The sequence below is a fragment of the Coffea arabica genome, chromosome 11c (assembly GCF_036785885.1).
Source record: "Coffea arabica cultivar ET-39 chromosome 11c, Coffea Arabica ET-39 HiFi, whole genome shotgun sequence".
Taxonomy (NCBI): Eukaryota; Viridiplantae; Streptophyta; class Magnoliopsida; order Gentianales; family Rubiaceae; genus Coffea; species Coffea arabica.
This window is the reverse complement of record NC_092330.1, coordinates 42,043,130-42,062,104: the sequence shown is the minus strand read 5'-3', so window position 1 is coordinate 42,062,104 and position 18,975 is coordinate 42,043,130. Positions and strand designations below refer to the sequence as shown.

The 18,975-nt window shown below is 35.0% G+C and overlaps 1 protein-coding gene and 2 long non-coding RNA genes across 3 annotated transcripts; 1 reads left to right on the top strand and 2 right to left on the bottom strand.

The window, feature by feature from the left end:
- The first annotated feature begins 2,003 nt into the window (after positions 1 to 2,003).
- On the top strand, positions 2,004 to 8,045 carry LOC113716702 (beta-1,3-galactosyltransferase GALT1). Its single transcript, XM_027241100.2, has 8 exons — positions 2,004 to 2,204; positions 3,198 to 4,104; positions 4,937 to 5,172; positions 5,263 to 5,544; positions 6,059 to 6,187; positions 6,255 to 6,434; positions 7,228 to 7,335; positions 7,484 to 8,045. The coding sequence occupies exons 2-8, from the start codon at positions 3,342 to 3,344 to the stop codon at positions 7,691 to 7,693; spliced, it is 1,908 nt and encodes a 635-aa protein (XP_027096901.1). The 5' UTR covers positions 2,004 to 2,204; positions 3,198 to 3,341; the 3' UTR covers positions 7,694 to 8,045.
- A 311-nt stretch (positions 8,046 to 8,356) lies between these two features.
- On the bottom strand, positions 8,357 to 9,017 carry LOC113716703 (uncharacterized). Its single transcript, XR_011822963.1, has 3 exons — positions 8,877 to 9,017; positions 8,580 to 8,669; positions 8,357 to 8,395 (listed from the first exon to the last, which is right to left on the bottom strand). It is a non-coding gene; the product is annotated as an uncharacterized lncRNA (long non-coding RNA).
- A 4,204-nt stretch (positions 9,018 to 13,221) lies between these two features.
- LOC113715674 (uncharacterized) lies at positions 13,222 to 14,534 on the bottom strand. The gene is made up of 2 exons (XR_003454050.2): positions 13,666 to 14,534; positions 13,222 to 13,528 (listed from the first exon to the last, which is right to left on the bottom strand). It is a non-coding gene; the product is annotated as an uncharacterized lncRNA (long non-coding RNA).
- Positions 14,535 to 18,975: the final 4,441 nt, after the last annotated feature.

Here is an 18,975-nt window from a genome sequence, read left to right as displayed (position 1 = left end):
GTATTTTTCATGTGCAAAAATGCAGACCAATCACCCTTCAACTAAAACTTTCAATCAAGCATTTTGTCGAACAGTAAATGGGCATTAAAATTTTGCCGGATTCTCACTCAAATTAAAGCAATAACTAGCCCAAAAATGATCAGAAACCTTATCAATTCAGGATAACAAGTTTCCTAGTCGATCTTGGCCCATTTTAATGCCAGAGACACAGAGCCAAAAACAGAGGAGCACTTACCTAAGTGAGCCAGAGATGAGCAGTGATGAACCAGCGATGAACTAGTGAGATCTTGGTGCTTCGTCTTCGACACTCGGCAGCGATGAACCAGCACGGCAGGACACAGCCGACAGGAGACGTACAGCGCGGCGGACTGGCGGAGGCCGGAGAGGCAGAGAGCAGCTTCGATTTGGGACTTGGGACTTGTTAAGGCGATGGCGATGGCGATGGAGTCTCACAGATGCGGCGAGCAACGGCGTCGGCGACGAACGGAGTGAGGGTGTAGATCTAAATCAGTCAGAGAAGAAAGTGAATTTTTTTGCTGGTAAAGTGAATTTTTTTGCTAGGCTTTCTTCGAACAGAGAAGAAAGTCGCACAGTCGGCAGACTCGGCACAGAGAAGGAAGAAAGTCTTTCCTTCCTTTTTTTTTGACATTTTTTCTTTTTAGTGTTTTTTACAATTATGTTATTACTTTTTTGCCATTATAGGATTTTATTATAAAGAAGGTAATATTGTAAATTCCATATAACTTATACCCATAATGGTCATTTTATAATTATAATAAATATATATTATTTAAATGATAAATTTTTTATTTAATTAATCGTGGCTCGTCGAGCTACTCGACGAGCCACGAGCTCGACATATACGGCTCGAAGCTCGACTCGATTAAGAGTCGAGCTACTCGAAACTCGACTCGAACTCGGTCAACCCGAGTTCGAGTCGAGTTGTTGACCGAGCTACTCGCGAGCTACTCGCGAGTAGCTCGGCTCACCAACAACCCTAAGTATGAGTGCCTAACAAGCAAAACCAGCCTTTATTAATGGATTGTTTGCATGGCGGGTGCCGTATATCATATTTTATAATGTAGATTTTAGCATTATACTAGGAATTATTTTTTTTTAACTGGGAGAATTTGAAGTTTAACTGTGCCTACATACAATCCCTTCAATTTTATTGCCCAATGCAACTCTCCTACTTTTATGTATCGTTGATAATCGAACTAGAAAAAAAAAAAAAAAGGAAAGTCATCTATAAATAAATATCTATCCAATTAATTAATTACATGAAATGCATGATGTATTGAATTAAAAATTTATCTAGAGGATTAAAAGTAAGATAAATTTTTTATACGTTGAGATATTGTATATACCATCATAATTGGATGCAAAATAATTCATCTAAAATTTAAATTTAAAATTCAAATTTTACTCATATATCATATATTTAACATACGTCATGTATCCAACGTATACATTATCAATATATATAAGATTTACACTTAAAAGTAACCAAGAAAAAAAAATATTTAGAAAATGATCTAACGTATCATGTATCATGCATCTAACGTATTCAATTAATGCTCTCATGGAATTACCACACCAATCTTACTAGCCTCTCTTCTCATGGAATTTGGCTTTCCTTTTAGTTACCCATACAAAACATTCATGAAAAGGCACACCGCCAGCAAGAAAATCACAAAAAAAAAAAAAAAAATAGGCCACACACCAAACAGCAGCCTTTTCCAACTTCTCCTTTATTCCAAAATTCTTCCCCCCAACAAATTATTTCCACGTAGCAGCCTCTGTAGTCCACCATCAAAATAGTATAGTCCTCCCCCCGGACCGGCGGCTCCACCAGTCTTTATGTAACTTGTCAAACACTCCCAAAAATCCAATTTCCACTGCTTTCTCAAAACTAGTAGTAATTGATACTAGTAAAAAAATATACTATACGTTGTAAAGATTTTTAGAAAAAAGATCCCCAAACCAAATCGAAATTCATCTCAATTCCCTAATGCAGCGTTTTCGGCAGTGGTAGACTTCAAGAAGTCGCAGTCAATCTAAACACTCAGAACCGGAGACGACAACGAAGCTTAATACTAATCCTAGTACTCCTTATTTCTTCCCTCGTCATTTCTATCACGTTTTCCATTTGCGCTTTTCTTCAAACACCTGCTAGACTTTCTCTCCAATTCCTCCAAATTCAGGTACATAACTTTCAATCTTGAGTTCTTTTTTTCCATTTAATTTCTCGAATTTTACTTGTTTTACATTTTCTCCGACTGTATAACGATGACTGTTAATTCACATTCTTGCTGTTTCTATTTTTCGAATTGTCGCCTTTTTTGTTTGGTTTTGTGAACTTGGATAGTGTTAAATTTGGAACAGTAGTACTAAATCAGTGTTTGAGGAGTGAAATTGTATAGTTTACTTGAGTCAGAACTGTAAAGCTCGAAGTTTATTTACTTATTAATTTATGATTTGTTTTTGGCTGTTAGCAGAATATTGGTGTTGGTTGAAACGGAGATCTGTTGTTCGATAGAGGGCTTTTGTGACTGGCAGTTATTTGGAGATGTGAATATTCTGGCGGTTTCTGCTGATCTATCTAGTTTTCATCGTAAAGTCTGGTTCGCATTGTTTTTAATTCGGCCGGCCTAGACAAAATCTTCGGTTTAGAAGATAACACGAGGTGTGGATTTAGTTTACAGGAGAATTAAAGTTTTGAGTAATCTTTTCTGCTTCAGAAACATGGGGAGAAATTTGAGTAGAGGTTCAGATTTTTTATTTTTTTCTTTACCCAGTTTTAAAGGATTGAATTTTGTTTATTTCATCAATCTGTTGTTTAGTTTTCAAAATTGAAATTTTTTTTCTTTTTTGGCACATGAGTTCTGCATCTTTTCAGAGAGAAGTTGCTCTGACTCTGTAATTAGTTATTAGTTGGTTAATCTTTAAAAGGCATCGATTAGTTTAGAGGTTTAGCATCGGGATAGGAAACTCATTAATCAGTCTTCTATGCAGAAGTCAGAAATTAAGCTTGCCGTTTTGTCCTGAATTTTGATTTGCACTTGAAAGCTCATTTATTAGTTTTTGCTAGTAGAAAGCTGGTAGCTTGTTTATCTAATGAGTACCTGTTTATATGGTTAAGTTGCCAGAGGTCATAGGGCATGAATTTAATCCACAATATTCTTCTTAACATGCAGATAAGAGAAAGTTGGCGAAGTCCAGCAACCTAGTACTCTCATTATTTAAAAACTTCTTTCCTACTGGAGATGACTGTCATCTTCAAATTGGTTTCCGTAGTTGTTGATTCATAATCAGTTGAGGTGCCCTGGTAATGACGAGAAATGAAGAAATGGTATGCCGGCGTTTTCTTTACATCCTTGGTGATGTTGTTGGTTCTGGGGTATTATGTAATGCAAAACCCCCTCAAGGAAAGTAATTTGACAAGTCTGACCCCAATTCTGAATTCAACAAACCCTCTTGAATGGATAACTGCTGGTGCTCCTGCTGTAGTACAGAATCCGGAAAATACTTCTCAAGTCATTTCTGCTGATATTCTAGTATCTGATCTCTTTGTTGGGAGGAATATATCGGATGAAGAAAAGCAGTCGCTACATACATGGAACCATTTGCAACATCTAGTCAGCCATGCTCAGGTATTACCTAATGCTTTAGAGGCTACCAAGGAAGCTGTTGTTGCGTGGAAGAACCTTTTGGCATCAGTTGAGGATGAAAAGCTTCACATGAATGAGAGTTCACAGAGGAAAGGAAAAGAGAAACAATGTCCTCATTATCTTAGTAAGATGAATGCTACGGAACTTGATGATAATGGCTTCAGGTTGCAGGTTCCTTGTGGATTAACCCAGGGTTCGTCAATCACTTTTATTGGCATTCCACATGGTCTTCTTGGTAATTTTCGGATTGACTTAACTGGTGAACCACTTCCCGGCGAGCCAGATCCTCCTATTATCTTGCACTACAATGTTAGGCTCCTAGGTGATCAAATAACTGAGGATCCTGTAATTGTCCAAAACACCTGGACAATTGCACATGACTGGGGTGAAGAGGAGCGCTGTCCATCTCCTAATCCTGAGAAGAACAAGAAAGGTAAATATTAAGGCCTTTTCTGGTTTAATTTTTTTCTGTGCAATGAATAGATTAACTTCTTTACTTGTGTGTTATGATGTCTGTAACCTGATTGCTTAGGTTCATAGGATCTAGCAATGTTCGGTTCGTAGCCATAGCACCCCTTTTGTGGCAAACAAGACAAGCATTGCCAAATAAATGTTGTTCTTTGTCTTGAAGTTTATGGCCAATTTGCACGTTTTCTAACAAATAAATATTTATCCTGAAGCATGAAATAGTTTTAAAAAATCTGGTTTCGATCAAGATCTCAAAATTGGAATTCTACCTGAGCAATGATGCTTACTTGAACAGAGTTAATTGCTGGTAAATTTTCTTGCTAGACTAATTTTTTTGACACTTCCTTTTTTTTTCATTAAGTAAAGGAAATCTGTATGTACATAGTCTTTTGTTCTTTCCTTTCACAATTTTAGATGTTAAATTTGTGTTAACTGCTTTTGTTGCTTTATAAGATCGTCGTGTCAGGCATGATGATATAAGAGTTTGGTTTTGTCTTTTTGAAAATTCCTTAAAGAGTTTATGATACTGATATTTGCTTATATTTTTACTACATGCATGTTATCAGAAAGTACAGACTGTATTTATCATGCAAGTAAGATGCAGATAGGACCGGGCTATTTGACTCTACTTATGCCAAAATATCAGTTTTCTCAACAGTTACCTTTATGTATAGCTTATGTTTCTTTCTATTGGACTTTGTCATTTCTTGTACTCAAGTGCTTCAGCTGCTCTGATGTGATTTTCCACGTATAGTACTGTATTCATTAGTTTGATAAACCTAATTGTTTCATGCCAGTGGATGAATTGGACCAGTGCAACCAGATAGTTGGGAAAGATGACAACCATACAACTATGGGTGGTAAACACTTAAATGTGTCAACAAAGACTCCTATGGTTCAGGATGGGTCTAAACCAAAAAAGTATTTTCCCTTTAAGCAAGGGAATCCATTTGTAGCAACGCTCAGAGTAGGATCAGAGGGAATTCAGATGACAGTTGATGGGAAACACATAACATCATTTGGTTTTCGTGAAGTAGGTTCCTTCTTTTTCTCCCTATGTTCTTTGCAGATTGTGCAACATAATGTTCATTCCTTGACTTGTTTATCTCTATGTTACTTTCAGACTTTGGAACCCTGGCTTGTTAATGAAGTAAGGATTGCTGGAAACATAAAATTAATTTCTGTTTTGTCAAGTGGCTTACCTACATCAGAGGATTTAGAACACATAGTTGACATCAAAGATCTTAAAGCTCCTCCACTACCTCCACACAGACAGTTAAATCTTTTCATTGGTGTGTTCTCTACTACCAACAATTTTAAACGCAGAATGGCTGTTCGAAGAACATGGATGCAGTATGGTCCTGTGAGGTCTGGAACGGTTGCAGTTCGTTTTTTTGTTGGTCTGGTAAGATTTGCAAGTTTTGCTGTTTATGTTTTGCTTGATTACTTTATTTGTCACTTATGCTTGCATTGGATAATCACTACTTATCTTGCCCTAGTTATCTACTTAATTACAGGCAATATTATTTCACAAGTACTGCTGCATGCATATCTGCAGCCATTGATGTGAACTATTACTTCTAGAAACAGGATTAGGACATGCCCAAATCCTGAAACTCTACCAATTTTTAGCAATTCATTTGCACACTGTAGTTCTTGAGTTTACATGCTTGATTCTAGAATATAGCATCAACAGCACAAGTGAGCCATAATGAAGAGATGAGATTCTTTGATAGGCACTATTAAAGGGAACAACTTTGTCTCTTTTTACAAAAGAATTGTTGCTTCATGGAAGAGCGGTTCATTGTATTAGTTAAACATGTACCATTTTTTCCAGTCATGTCCCTAGCATTTGACTTCTGAATTTTAACCTGCCATTTGTTGGACAATATGATGAAAGTGTCACCTCTGCTTTGTAGCATAAAAACCAGGTGGTGAATGAGGAGCTATGGAACGAGGCGAAAACTTATGGTGACATCCAACTGATGCCATTTGTTGACTACTATAGCCTTATCACATGGAAGACTTTAGCTATATGCGTATTTGGGGTAATGTCCTCTCTTTAAAGCTCATGGAAAGTTTCGAGTGCCTCTTTGACTTGAATCTTTTGAACAGACACAGGTTGTTTCAGCAAAATTTGTCATGAAGACAGACGATGATGCATTTGTTCGGGTGGATGAAATTTTGGCCTCCTTGAATAGGATTAATGTGAGCCGTGGTTTGCTTTATGGGCTCATTAATTCTGATTCACATCCTCATCGAAGTCCTGATAGCAAGTGGTACATTAGTCCTGAAGTAAGTTTGTCCTGAATGCATCTCATTCTGTGGTTAGTTTATTGTTAGGGCCTAATCCTTTTATCACTGAAAATCTATATCTGAGATTAGATGTGCACGTAATACTTGCAGCCATAAGATACAGGAATAGATGCAAGCATAGCTATATCTTATAGAATATGTGTGTTCATCAATGTTAAGAAGACATTGGGACTTAGAAATGCAATATAACTGAAGTCTTATTCTGGGAAAATTGTGGTTATAGGGTAAAGCTTAACCCTATGCTAACGTAAGAGAGAAAATCCTGTCAATAAAAGGCACAAAATATGGTTTCAACATATATGAAACACTGAGAGTTCGTAATGACACTTTTAATCTTAGGCTTTATGAGGAAGAGGTGTCAAAGATTAGGCACCTCTGTCGTGGCAAATGCAATTAATTAGGTTACAATCCTCTGTCTAAAGAGGCTTTGAGGCAATCCTGTTCCCTCTCCTTTCAACTTGACTGTTTATCTGAAGGGAAGGTAAAATTCAAGTTCTATCTGGGCGTTAGCTCAGTTAGATGGTGCTCCAGTTTTCAAACCTAGCCATGTCCCACCAAAAAAAGTTCACAGACTTTCATTTTGCACATTTCGAGCAGCTTTCTAATAACCCCCAGGATGCTGGATTATGGAGTTTTCTCGTGAAATTTTGAACCTCATGAGATTTTGGAAGATGCATCTCTAATTTCAACTTGTGATATATATATATTATTTCCTTTCGATTATAACTGTGGTATATGATCAAATCTCATTCTCTTTTGTATTTCAATTCAGGAATGGCCAGATGACTCCTATCCTCCTTGGGCACATGGTCCTGGATATGTTGTATCAAATGATATAGCACAGGCAATCTACAAGAGATACAGAAAAGGCCAACTTAAGGTACAACTTTACATCGGTCTCTACACCAGTAGTCATTCAGAAATATTTAATTTAGTAGTTTTGCAAGTAAATAAGATTGCTTCCATCACCTTGATTAATTCTTGTAAAGTCATTGAAATGCTAAAAATCTTGTGGTTTACTGCTGCAGATGTTCAAGCTAGAGGATGTGGCTATGGGAATTTGGATTTCAGATATGAAGAAGCAAGGTTTGGAAGTAAAATATGAGACAGATGAGAGGATCTTCAATGTGGGATGCAGAGATGGCTATGTAATTGCCCACTATCAAGGTCCTCGAGAAATGCTCTGCCTTTGGCAGAAACTGCAGGAGGCAAAACGTGCTAACTGCTGTGGCGATTAGTACATTTACTCGAGTAACCTAGAATGAAACGCTTGGCTGATGGAGATCCATTTGACAGACAGAGAAGATTCGATGTGGATGCTCCCATATTGGAGTGGAGCTGGAGAAAAGTTGGACAATGACAAGGAATTGCAAGTACAATTAGTAGTGTTTGTAGATAGATAGTCAACTTATATACGTATATTGGTTAGAGCTTAATTCGTAGGATAGATTGCAATGCTACGGTTAGGTTTTGTATCATATGTTGAGAGGGAACGATGAGAAGATGCGGCTTATGCCATTGCGTAGATGGACAGAAAATATGTGGTATTTTACTCAAAGCCATCATAATAATTCATTTATTTATACCTAATGAGTTGTGATTTGCAATTCCAAATCGTCCAAATTCCAAGCTAAACCTTTGGTCCATGCCTTTAGGAAAATTGTACGAAGAACAGCTTTACTTATAAGACGAGATACAAAAACAACCACAATCCGAGACTAATAAAGCAAAACCATTCTCCTCGGAACTTCGTGGTGACTACATAGGTACTAGCTGCTGACTGCGCTTTGGTACCTGGGAAGACAACACAGCTCAAAGATTTAATATAGTTACAATAAATTAGACCCCAAAAAAATGAGGAGAACAGATCAACTAAAAAACCAAAGCCAAAAGCGTCTTACTTTTCCCAAATCACCTCATCATCCATCCTGTCCAGATGGCTAGAGGAAAAGAAGCCAGAAAATAAAAAAAGGGAAAAAAATTAGATGATTAGCCTTGAACTAGACGCAGATAAAATTTTGGTTTGTTTATTTATTTTATTTTGGGGGGGGGGGGGGGGGGGGGGGGGGGGGGGGACGGAGGGAAGCAGTCAAACATTACAAAAGAACAAGAAATCCTGGTTACCGTCTTAGAGACGCAGCTGTTATTACAGTGACAACACTTAACGCAGCACCAACACCCACAGCTACCAACTTATGGAAGGTACTCATGGATCTGCAGCAGAAAAGATCAACAGTAACACCGTCAATTAATAATTGACAGGACAAAAAAAGGGTCGATAATTGGGAATTAGGGCCAAGAATGACCAAAGGAAGCAAGAAAAAGAAAAGGAAGAAGGAACACGAGGTATTGAGGGTGGTCGGATGGAGAGGAATCAGAGAAGAGGATACCCTGGCGTTAGAACTCAAAAGTAACAATAACCTGGACGGAGTATCTGGGAACGGAATTAGGGCTCCAACTCACTAAGGCGGAACGACGATTTCTCTGCATGCCCTACACAAATATGTGCACATTTTATATAATTATTATTAGTATTATTTAATTGATTTCTTTATGGACAGCTGTCCCACGAATGAATGGTAGATAAGAACCCAGGACACGGGACAGTTGTCCGGAACGACGATGTGATATTCTATCTGAATCACTTGTAAATAAAAGTTTTGAATTTCTTGTAAATTTGACGTGAATTACTTATAAAAACTTATTACAACGCACAATTAAGAAGCTGTCACAATTTATTCAAAAGAAGTGTCACTATGTTAGAACTTAGAAGTGTCAATGAGTCGGATTTGGATTCGAATCCGATCTGGATTCGACAGGTTGAAAAATAATTTCGATACTCGGACCCAGATCTAAACCCGTTTACTCTAACAAAAACAGATTGGATACGAAATATAGGATTCGACCCATATTCACCCCGAATCCGAATAATATATTAATAATTATAAAATATAAATATTTCTAAATACATTCTTTTACCAAATTAACAATTTAGTAATGATTTTGTAGATTGATTTGTGGTTAGTTTTGGATTGACTATTGTAAGTTACCTGTGATTTGGTTTTGTAATTTGATTTGTTTAAGTTTGGAGATTGGATTTGTGATCGGTTTTGAATTTAATTTTAAAATATTAAATTTGAACCTTTTAGACTTGAACCCGACCCGGATCCATTGGACCCAATTCAGAAACTCTTAAGATCAAGACCGATCGGGTATACGAATTCGGTCCAAGTCTACTGCATAAAAATGGGTTTAAGTCCAAAAAATTTCAATTTCAATCCGAGTCCGACCCATTGACACATCTACACACTGTTCTACTCTGAGTAGTTGTCACAAGTGTCCGTGTCCCATATCCAGCGGCTAATTGTTCTAATTATTGTCCAAAAAAAAAAGTAGGAACAAAATGTTGTTTTGTGAGAATTCTTTTTTTTTTTGTTTGAAATTATTATGCCTAAGATTTGGTTTTATATTTTTTATAAAATATATAGAAAATTGATATTTACCTAAATAAAATATACAAATAAATTATTATTTGGCAGTGAGTTGTTATAAGAATAAAGGTAAAAATAAATATGATAGTGGGTAGTTAAGTATGAAAGTAATTTTTAATGTAAACTATAATTTTATAAATATAAAATTATTGTGCAAGGCAAAAAATAGAAAAGAAGAAGAATTTGATAATGGTGAAATGGTGAAAAAAAACTTGCATGTTGTGGACCTGTGAAATGACACGTGTTTCATTTTCTTTTTCTACATCTTTTCACTTTTCTAGGCTCTTTTTTGTCATATTGTATTACTTTGGTCCGATTCATGGGGACGTAGTACAAGATAGAAGCAGAACCAGAATATTTATTTCGAGAGGACGAGTATCATACACAGGCAATATAAAATTTTTGTGGGGTGCATTCGATTGCATTTCTGTTTTTTCTTTTTCTTTTCTGCATTTTTGAAGAATATTCTCTTAAAATAATTATGAATCACATTTTTACTCAACATTTTTAAAAAGTGATACATTATTATTTTTTCTATAAATATTCTTAAAAACACTCAAAAAAATCAATCCAAATTGTGATTTCTAAAGGAGATTTTGAAAATTTTTAAACATTTAAAGTGAAAAACATGAATTTCGGATGTAATACCCTCCTCAAGTTGTGATTGGAGGTGTTAATCACAATTCAATCACGTTGACCCACCCAAACTAGCTTACCAATAATCTGTCCAAATTCACCCATTAATTTTAAATAGGTCTAAATTGGTGCCCAATTGAACCCATTTCATTGGTAAGTAACGAGTTGACTTGATTCATCCATTTATATTTATTTGAAAATAATTATATATTTAAACTTACTTTTTAGTGAATCTTAAGCAAATAAATTTCCGATTTTTTATCAATTTAATAACAGTAAAATACCATCATTTCGTGTCAAACAACATGCAAAAAAATATAAATAATAAATAGAAATTTAAGTGTATAAATGGGTAATTGGATATATATCCATACCCATTTATTAAATGGATATAAATAAATATATATATATCCATTTATTTGGTTCCGACGTTTTTTGGTTTTTGTTCTTCGAAGAAAAAGATCCTAAAAACATGTCCCTTCCCAAATTAATATATTCGTGCATGATGAGGAAAAAAGAAATCACTTTAGGGCAAAAGAGAGGCATTCACTAATGATAATTGTATATTGTGCACTACATAAGTCGACCCTAATCAAACTTAACCAGTAGCCTATGTATTACTTACAAATGACTCTAACCAACCTTAATTAGTCTTAGTAGTATTAACTATAATTATTCGACAACCATCCAAAAAAAAATATTCATGAAAAGATACAATGGCTAATAGGTGTAATTGGACACAAGCAAAAGTGAGCCATGGACAGATGCGAGGCGGGCTCAAGTCAGAGACAATTAATATTTGCTGCAAAAAGTGGCTTTTTCATGTGGTTTACATAAATTGTTTTCCGGCTACAGCAGATGACCAGCAAAAGACTGATTTGACAGGCTTTTCTGAAGTTCTGCAACTTTGTTGCCATTGCAATTGTAGACTGGACGAGGGGTGAGCGGTTGCCAGAGACAACCAGACTTACCTCTGAAGTCTTTTTGTCTTTTCTTCTTCCTCTTTTTCTTTTTTTTTTTTTCATTTTTTTTTGTTTGGGTATAAGACTTACGTTTTACTTTATTTTTTTCCCCCTCCTGTAGAAATCTAGACTTACCTCTCCATGGTAATTTTTTCCTCCTTTGGTTGTCTGTTGCTTGAGAATTTTGCACTCAGAGGATGTGTTGTGTGGGTGCTATAACTCTTCTTAGTTTCCTCACATAAATACTCCAGAATTCCCTGTTCATAAGAGATTGAAATTGTTCTACCACCACGGTAGGTGATTTAACATGAAACTCGTACGTCAAAGTTGTACGATAATGAGATTCAAAGGTTTAAGTACTTCCTAATTTCCCTCTTCTTCCCCACACACACACACAGCTCTCCCGAATAACGAAGATATCTTTAAAAACCGACTGAAATGGTAATTCCGATTATGTACAAATTAATGTGTATGTGGGTCTTATAAGGGAAATAGCTATTTAACAAGGGATTTTTGTAACATGTGCCTGAAGTACTCCTTGATACACTTAAATTTTTCATGTAAATGCATGCATTCATAGTTAGTGCATCCCAACATTTAAAAGTTTTCCTCAAATTAATTTCACCTTTATCAAAAAAATTAAAAATAAAATAACACTAGAGGCCCCAGTTATCTTGTTAGCCAAACCCATTAAAGAATGCATGTGAGTGTGTATTTGCATAATAAGTCAACTATAAATTAGATGTTTTAACGAATTAATGCACAAGAACAAACAACCGTGTTTTTAAATATCTGAATCATATTAGGAGGCATGACGCAGGTATTGTACAAAGAACTAGAGCAAAAGAAGTTTATCATTTGATGGAATAAAAATTTCAGGCTTGTCTAATGGAATATTTATTGTTTAAGAGTAGTGTTGCTAATGTGGAAAACTGTCGAGATGCAGAATTAGCAGAGGAGGAGCCTCTAAACCTTTGGTGAGTAGAGTAGTGTTGCTAAACCTTTGGTGAGTTGATCTGAATTTTCAAAATGATAAAAAGTGATCCAATCTTAAGCAATAACTATTCTCAATTAGTATAATAAAGTCCGTTAAGGGGTGAATATTTTCTAATTTTGGGTTTTCTAAGATGGTTTCATTAGGTAACTAGAATAAAATTTCGTGATTGTCATTTCATCCCCAAAGCCAGTCCCTGTATTATTCTTCTCCAGCAGGATTATAACATTGAAGCCATCTTGTATCTCTAAACAATAAACACGAGCAAATAGAAGATCACAGGAAAACAGTTAAAATAAGTAAATTAACACAGCAACGGAACAAAAGCACCACTGTCTTCTGACGCTGCCATTAAATCTTTCGAAGCATAACGCAGTCTTTACATCTTAGAGAATGCTCAACAGGAGTGAAAAGCAGTCAATTTTATACCAAATCTTGTCATTCTACATGTATTGAGATTATTGATTATGAAAAATGGACTATTTCCATTGTAAGACATTTCATTTGTTGTCAATCATGGAGAAATTAAGTATTCAATCAGTTACAATTTCACAAAAATAATGCCCGTATTAAACCCTACGGGAGTGCTAACGTATCCGGAGTACCTGATACAAAATTGCAACAAAGAGACAAACCATTTCCTAGTTCTGCCATTCAATCATAACGCAACATAAATATGAAAATTGTACGAAGAACAGCTTTTACTTATAAGACGAGATACAAAAACAACCACAATCCGAGACTAATAAAGCAAAACCATTCTCCTCGGAACTTCGCGGTGACGAGGAATGGATTAACGATAGTTAAGCAACTCTACATAGGTACTAGCTGCTTAATATTAAATACGACAGCAGAACGACAACCCGGAAAAAAAACATGGAGATTTCTAACATCTAATGGCTAATAGGACGCAAAAGTGTGAGCCATTTTGGTGGAGACGACGGTCAGCGAGTATTTTCCTCGCGGCTTTTTCTGACTGCGCTTTGGTACCTGGGAAGGCAACACAGCTCAAAGATTTAATATAGTTACAATAAATTAGACCCCAAAAAAATGAGGAGAACAGATCAACTAAAAAAGGCCCCGAAGAAGAAGGGGAAGCAACAAGAATGCTGGTTACCGAAGTATACCTTCACCCCTCCTTCTTAAGCCTTTCTTCAAGCTTGCTCCTCATTGCTTCTATCTCCCGTCTAGCAGCCAAAACTTTTGCCTTCTCCTTCGTTTTTTTAGCTCTTTCATTGTCCATTTTCATCCTCTTCATCGCAATTTTCTGTTTCAATCTATATAGCCATTCCTCGTCTTCTTTCAATTGCTTCATCTCCTTGTCCTTCTCTCTGCAAATATGATCAAGACATTCTTCAAAGCTGTTAAAACTTTTGCCAGTGTCATCTTCTATATCACATGCAGCTATTCTCGTTGTTTCTGTCACTTGATTTTTATCCGGACCAACAGAATATGAAACAATCGAAACTGCCAGACCAAAAACACCTCCACCAAATGCATATTTTGACAGATCCGAAACTGAATTAGAAGAGTAGAGAGGGGGAAGCCGAGCTGTTGTGTGCAAATGGTGATTGGGGGACAAAATTTTTCTAAATGACATTGCAGAAATAGATGAATAGTAACACCGTCAGTAATAATAGAAGAAGCAGGGTGATGTTTGGGAATTAGGGCCAAGAATAATCAAAGGAAGGAAGAAGAATCATGATGGCAGTTCGGTTGGATGGACGGAGGAGAATTACCCTTGAGAGAGAGACCACAGAGATCTAATGCTAAGAGAATTCAAGAGCACTCCGTGGAGAGAGAGGATGAAGTAGCAAAAGATCTTCTGTCTAGGAATTAGGGCTCCGTCCAATATACCCCAATCCAGGAAAAAAAAAAAAAAGAAAAAGGGATCTCGGGTTTCACTGGATTCCAGCTGTCCCTGAATAAGTATTAAGTACTATTAAATTAGATACTAGGATAATTGCTGAAACCTTAGCTAGCACTTACCATTCATGTCGTTTCTAAGTAGCACCCACCCCCCCCCCCCCCTTGCCCAGGGAGGTAATTGGACATATTTCTAATAATAAATTGTAAGAATTTACTTTTATGCATTAATTAATTGTAGAAACTTAATAACCGAATTTTAGAAAAGAAAAAATATTTTTTATCAACAAATTGAGTAATTAATTAAACTAGATTACATATGAGTTTTAACATTAGCCATTATAATGGCTCCAATTTCAACGGTTGACACCTCTTAAGATGATAGGGGCTGTATTAGGCCATCTCTCTAGGTGGAATTGAAAATATATATATATATATATATATATATATATATACAAGTGAGGCAAGACTGTATTTCAACGGTTCTAAGTTTCGCTGACTGGTGCTCAACTTTGGAATGACAACATACATGTTTTCATATTATGTTTCTCAAATCAATTAATTTATATTTAATTTTATACAATTATATAGAGAAAAGCCAGCAAACAATTTTAAAACTTCTACTAGAGCAAATATAAAGAAAACTTGCACAAATGCAGATGCTTAGCTCAATTCTATTTCAAAAACCTCTTATAATTCAGACCGTAGTATTTTGAAGAATATTAATGCCATTTAATTGTTCTCATTTGCATAGGCTTTAGCCTTTAGCTAGCAAGTCCTAGCCCCAGTCCTAGATATGGCATCTTCAGAGAAGTGCCATTATGCATCACCACTCCGGTGAACCACGAACTGTACCCGCATCTGGCATACATACAGCTGGAACCCAATCTTCACAAGGCATTAATTAAGTAGGAGAGCAAAAGGGGAATTTGGAATTCATCCCATTAGCAATGTTTTAAAAACCGGACCGTTAATTGAACCGGTGAAGTGAAAGGGTCGAGATTCAACCGGTCGGACCGGTTCAACCTCGGTTCAATGAATTTTTTTAAAAATAATTTATATAAATATATATGTACAAAATAAGACATGTAATGGACTAATTTAATATTTTATATGATGAAAAGTTTACTATTTTTTAATAACTTGGATTTTTAAAAATAATTTTTTTAAATTATAAGTTAAAACAAATAAATTTCATCTCAATTTCAATTATATCTAAATTCAACCCCAAAATATCACAATATTTTGAAATTATACAAAATTCATGTCTCTGAGAATTTAGATATTATGAATTTTAATTTTAATTTACGTTTTGGGATTTAGAGATTGCAATTTAAAAAAGAAAATTTGGAGTTCGAAGGAAATCAAGAAAATCGAAAATAGAAATGTAAACTTGATAAGAAACAAAAAATAAGATAAAAGTGAGTGGTTGTGGCATTAAATAATTTGGGTTAAAAAAAATTCTTTTTTAACTTTTTTCAATTTAATGGACAAAAACAAAATTAAAAGATGGAAGAAAACATCAATAAATTAAAAATAAAGAGGTTTGATTAAAAAGGGAGTGACAAAAGAAAAGAGGATAGAGAGAGAGAGAGAGAGTTGAAAATTAAAAAGAAAGAACCATGAGGGGATGAGATTTTGTAAGAAAAATGGAAAAAAGAAATATGAGTGTTTGTTTTATATAAATAAGTTATCAAAAAAAACTAATAAGATGTGATGGTGCAACGGTTAATACATTGGTCTTTTATTACAAAGGTCTTGGGTTCAAATCTTGATTGCTACATTTTGCAAAACTTAAAAAAAAAAAAAAAAAAAAAAAAGAGGGAAAGCTAAAAACCGGAAAACCGCCGGTTCGATCCGGTTCGGCGGTTTTCACGGTTCAACCGGTCTTTGACCGGTTTTATAGCAAAGTCAACAATGTCATTGAACCGGACCGGTGCCATGGCCGGTTCGCGGTTCAACCGGTCGAACCGGCCGGTCCGGTCCGGTTTTCAAAACATTGCCCATTAGTGAAGTGAAAATTCTTTGGATTTTGTTTTTTGTGTTCGGGGTTAAAGTTAACTAGATACTTGCTTTCTATTGCTAAAACAACCAAAAAAAAAAAAAAGAAAAAAGAAGAGAACTTTCCATTGCTAATGCAAGGTCAAATGAAAATGAAAAAATTGCATTATGCAGCTACTAGAAAACAACGGAAGATAATCATTATCAAGAGAAATTTCGATTCCAGAGGAGAGGAAGAAACTTTTATGCTATTTGGGGAGTTGGAATGGGGGGTAGAAATATAAGATGTGAGACTTATTTCCTACTCGAACTCCATTATGATTTTAGGATTGCTTACAGAAACACAAAAACAAAACAAAAAAAGAAGAAAAAAGAATGTTCATTTACCTTTTTTTTTTTTTTTTTTTCAAAGCGTTCAAAGTAAACAAATTATGAATTGAATCTTACCTTTAAAAGCTGATAATAAATATTCTAAAAATACTTATCAACGTTCAAATTGCAGATTGTTTATTTCTATAGCAAGACACGAATCCAACAATCCTGCTTCGTAGAACATTTACGAATCTTATTACTATTAGTAAATACTACATTAATCTACTAATTTTCTTAATTTCCTTTGTTTTAGTACAGAGATACGCAAACAGAAGAATTAAGCAGTCATTTCAGAATCCCAAATTAATTGGATCAATCAGGAGCAATCTGAATTGTCATTTTATCTTTAGGTTCTCCAAGACTTTGGACTTTTTGACTTTACCCCATGCACTACTTGAGCACTCTATTTATTTATTCTGTAGATAAATACATCTTGAACAAAAATTGCAGCAATTGTGCTGTTTGATTATCTATATACCCCTGCCATTGCTCTTATATGCGGTAATTACTCTTTTTCGCTATATCCATGACTAGAATCTAATGCCAGTGATGATTCAGTTTCTATAAAAATCCCAGTCTCTTCCAGAAGTTGCACCGATTGTTTTTACGACTACAGCTGTTTGTACTCTGTAATGCTTATTGTTTCATAATGCACCGCTAAATTACTATGATGCTCAAATTTGGGTTACTTTTACCGCAAAGATGACCAATATGAGTGTGAATACAAAATTCTTTTGCCATTTGTGCACTTTTTGTTTCTGAATATTAAGATGCACAATAGTTGTTTGCAAAAAAATTTCACCATTGCAGTCATTGTGCGGAGGAGAATTAAGAATTAAACATATTTATACAGGATGGATTATTAATGTCATTTCAACTAACGTAAAAATTAAAAATTTGATACGCAGGGGTGAGAATCAATCGATAATTTAGTTAATTAAAATCAGTTAAAATCGGTTTATAGTCCTTTAACAGTTGCTATTGAAATCGAATTCACTGAATCAAAGTAAAATTGAATTGAGACCAGAATTCAGTTTCGAAATTAGTTAATCAATTTCATCAATTTTAAAATTTTGTTAAAAACAATGATTTTGAATTTGGAGTCCAAAAACTTTTTTTTTTTTTTTTTTTATTAAAGAAGGATAGTAATTGAAGTTAATATCATAGTGTTTAACTATGTATGTTTATGTGCGGTTAACTTGTTATAATGGATTTAGTATTATATATTCACTAGTTACTTGTATTTAGAGCGTAAAAGGTAATTAAGACTATTTAGCATTCACAATAACATAGGCCATACGTGTATAATATGTAATATCTAAAGGCACAATTAAGTAATTAACAATATAGATGTCTTATAATATATATATATATATAATAGGAAACATGAAATCGTAGTAAGTTTTCAGTTGAGATTGAGATTGAGAAGTCAAAATCACTTTCAAACTAATTAATTGCTTTCAAAAGTTAATTGTATACCGAAACCCAATTTTAATTAAATTGGACTAACCGAATTCGTGCTCAAAATTGTTATGTGTATCAAAAGCGTGTCTATCTACCTCAAAAAATTAGAAAAAGAAAAAGGCCACGGGAAACCGTAAACTACTATTATTAGTTTCTTTTTTTTTTTTTTGGTGCTATATTTGCAGATGTGTAATGTGTTTCCACAAATAAGGTAATATTTGGTAAAGTAAATAGAAAGAAATTCAGCATTTCTGCAACACTCTTCCGACTTGGTAGATAAACCCAGCAGATTTTCCCCACCAGTGACTGACCTCGGAAACCATAAAAGATCTCAAAATCAACAATTGCTGGAAAAACAAAAGTTGATGCTAAAAGTTTAGACCATGAGAGTGAATATGGCCGGGGTCGAAGAGCATGGGTATAAGGTGCCTTTGGATGAGGATTAAAATGACATTTGCTTTGAAGGAAAAGGGAAAATTAAATGGACCTGTAATAATCTTTATCTAATTCACCAAATTTATAATTTGACTAAGGGACTACCGTAACTCTCTCCCTCTCTCTACCCAAAAACTACTGAAGGCTTGGCTAAATCATCAAAATTTAATGAAAATCACTTGTCTACTTGTGCCAAACCATGAATGGCAAGAGGTTTGGCTAATGAGGGAAAAAAGAAATCACTTTAGGGCAAAAAAGAGGCATTCACTATAGTATCTTCACCTCACTCTATCTCGTTT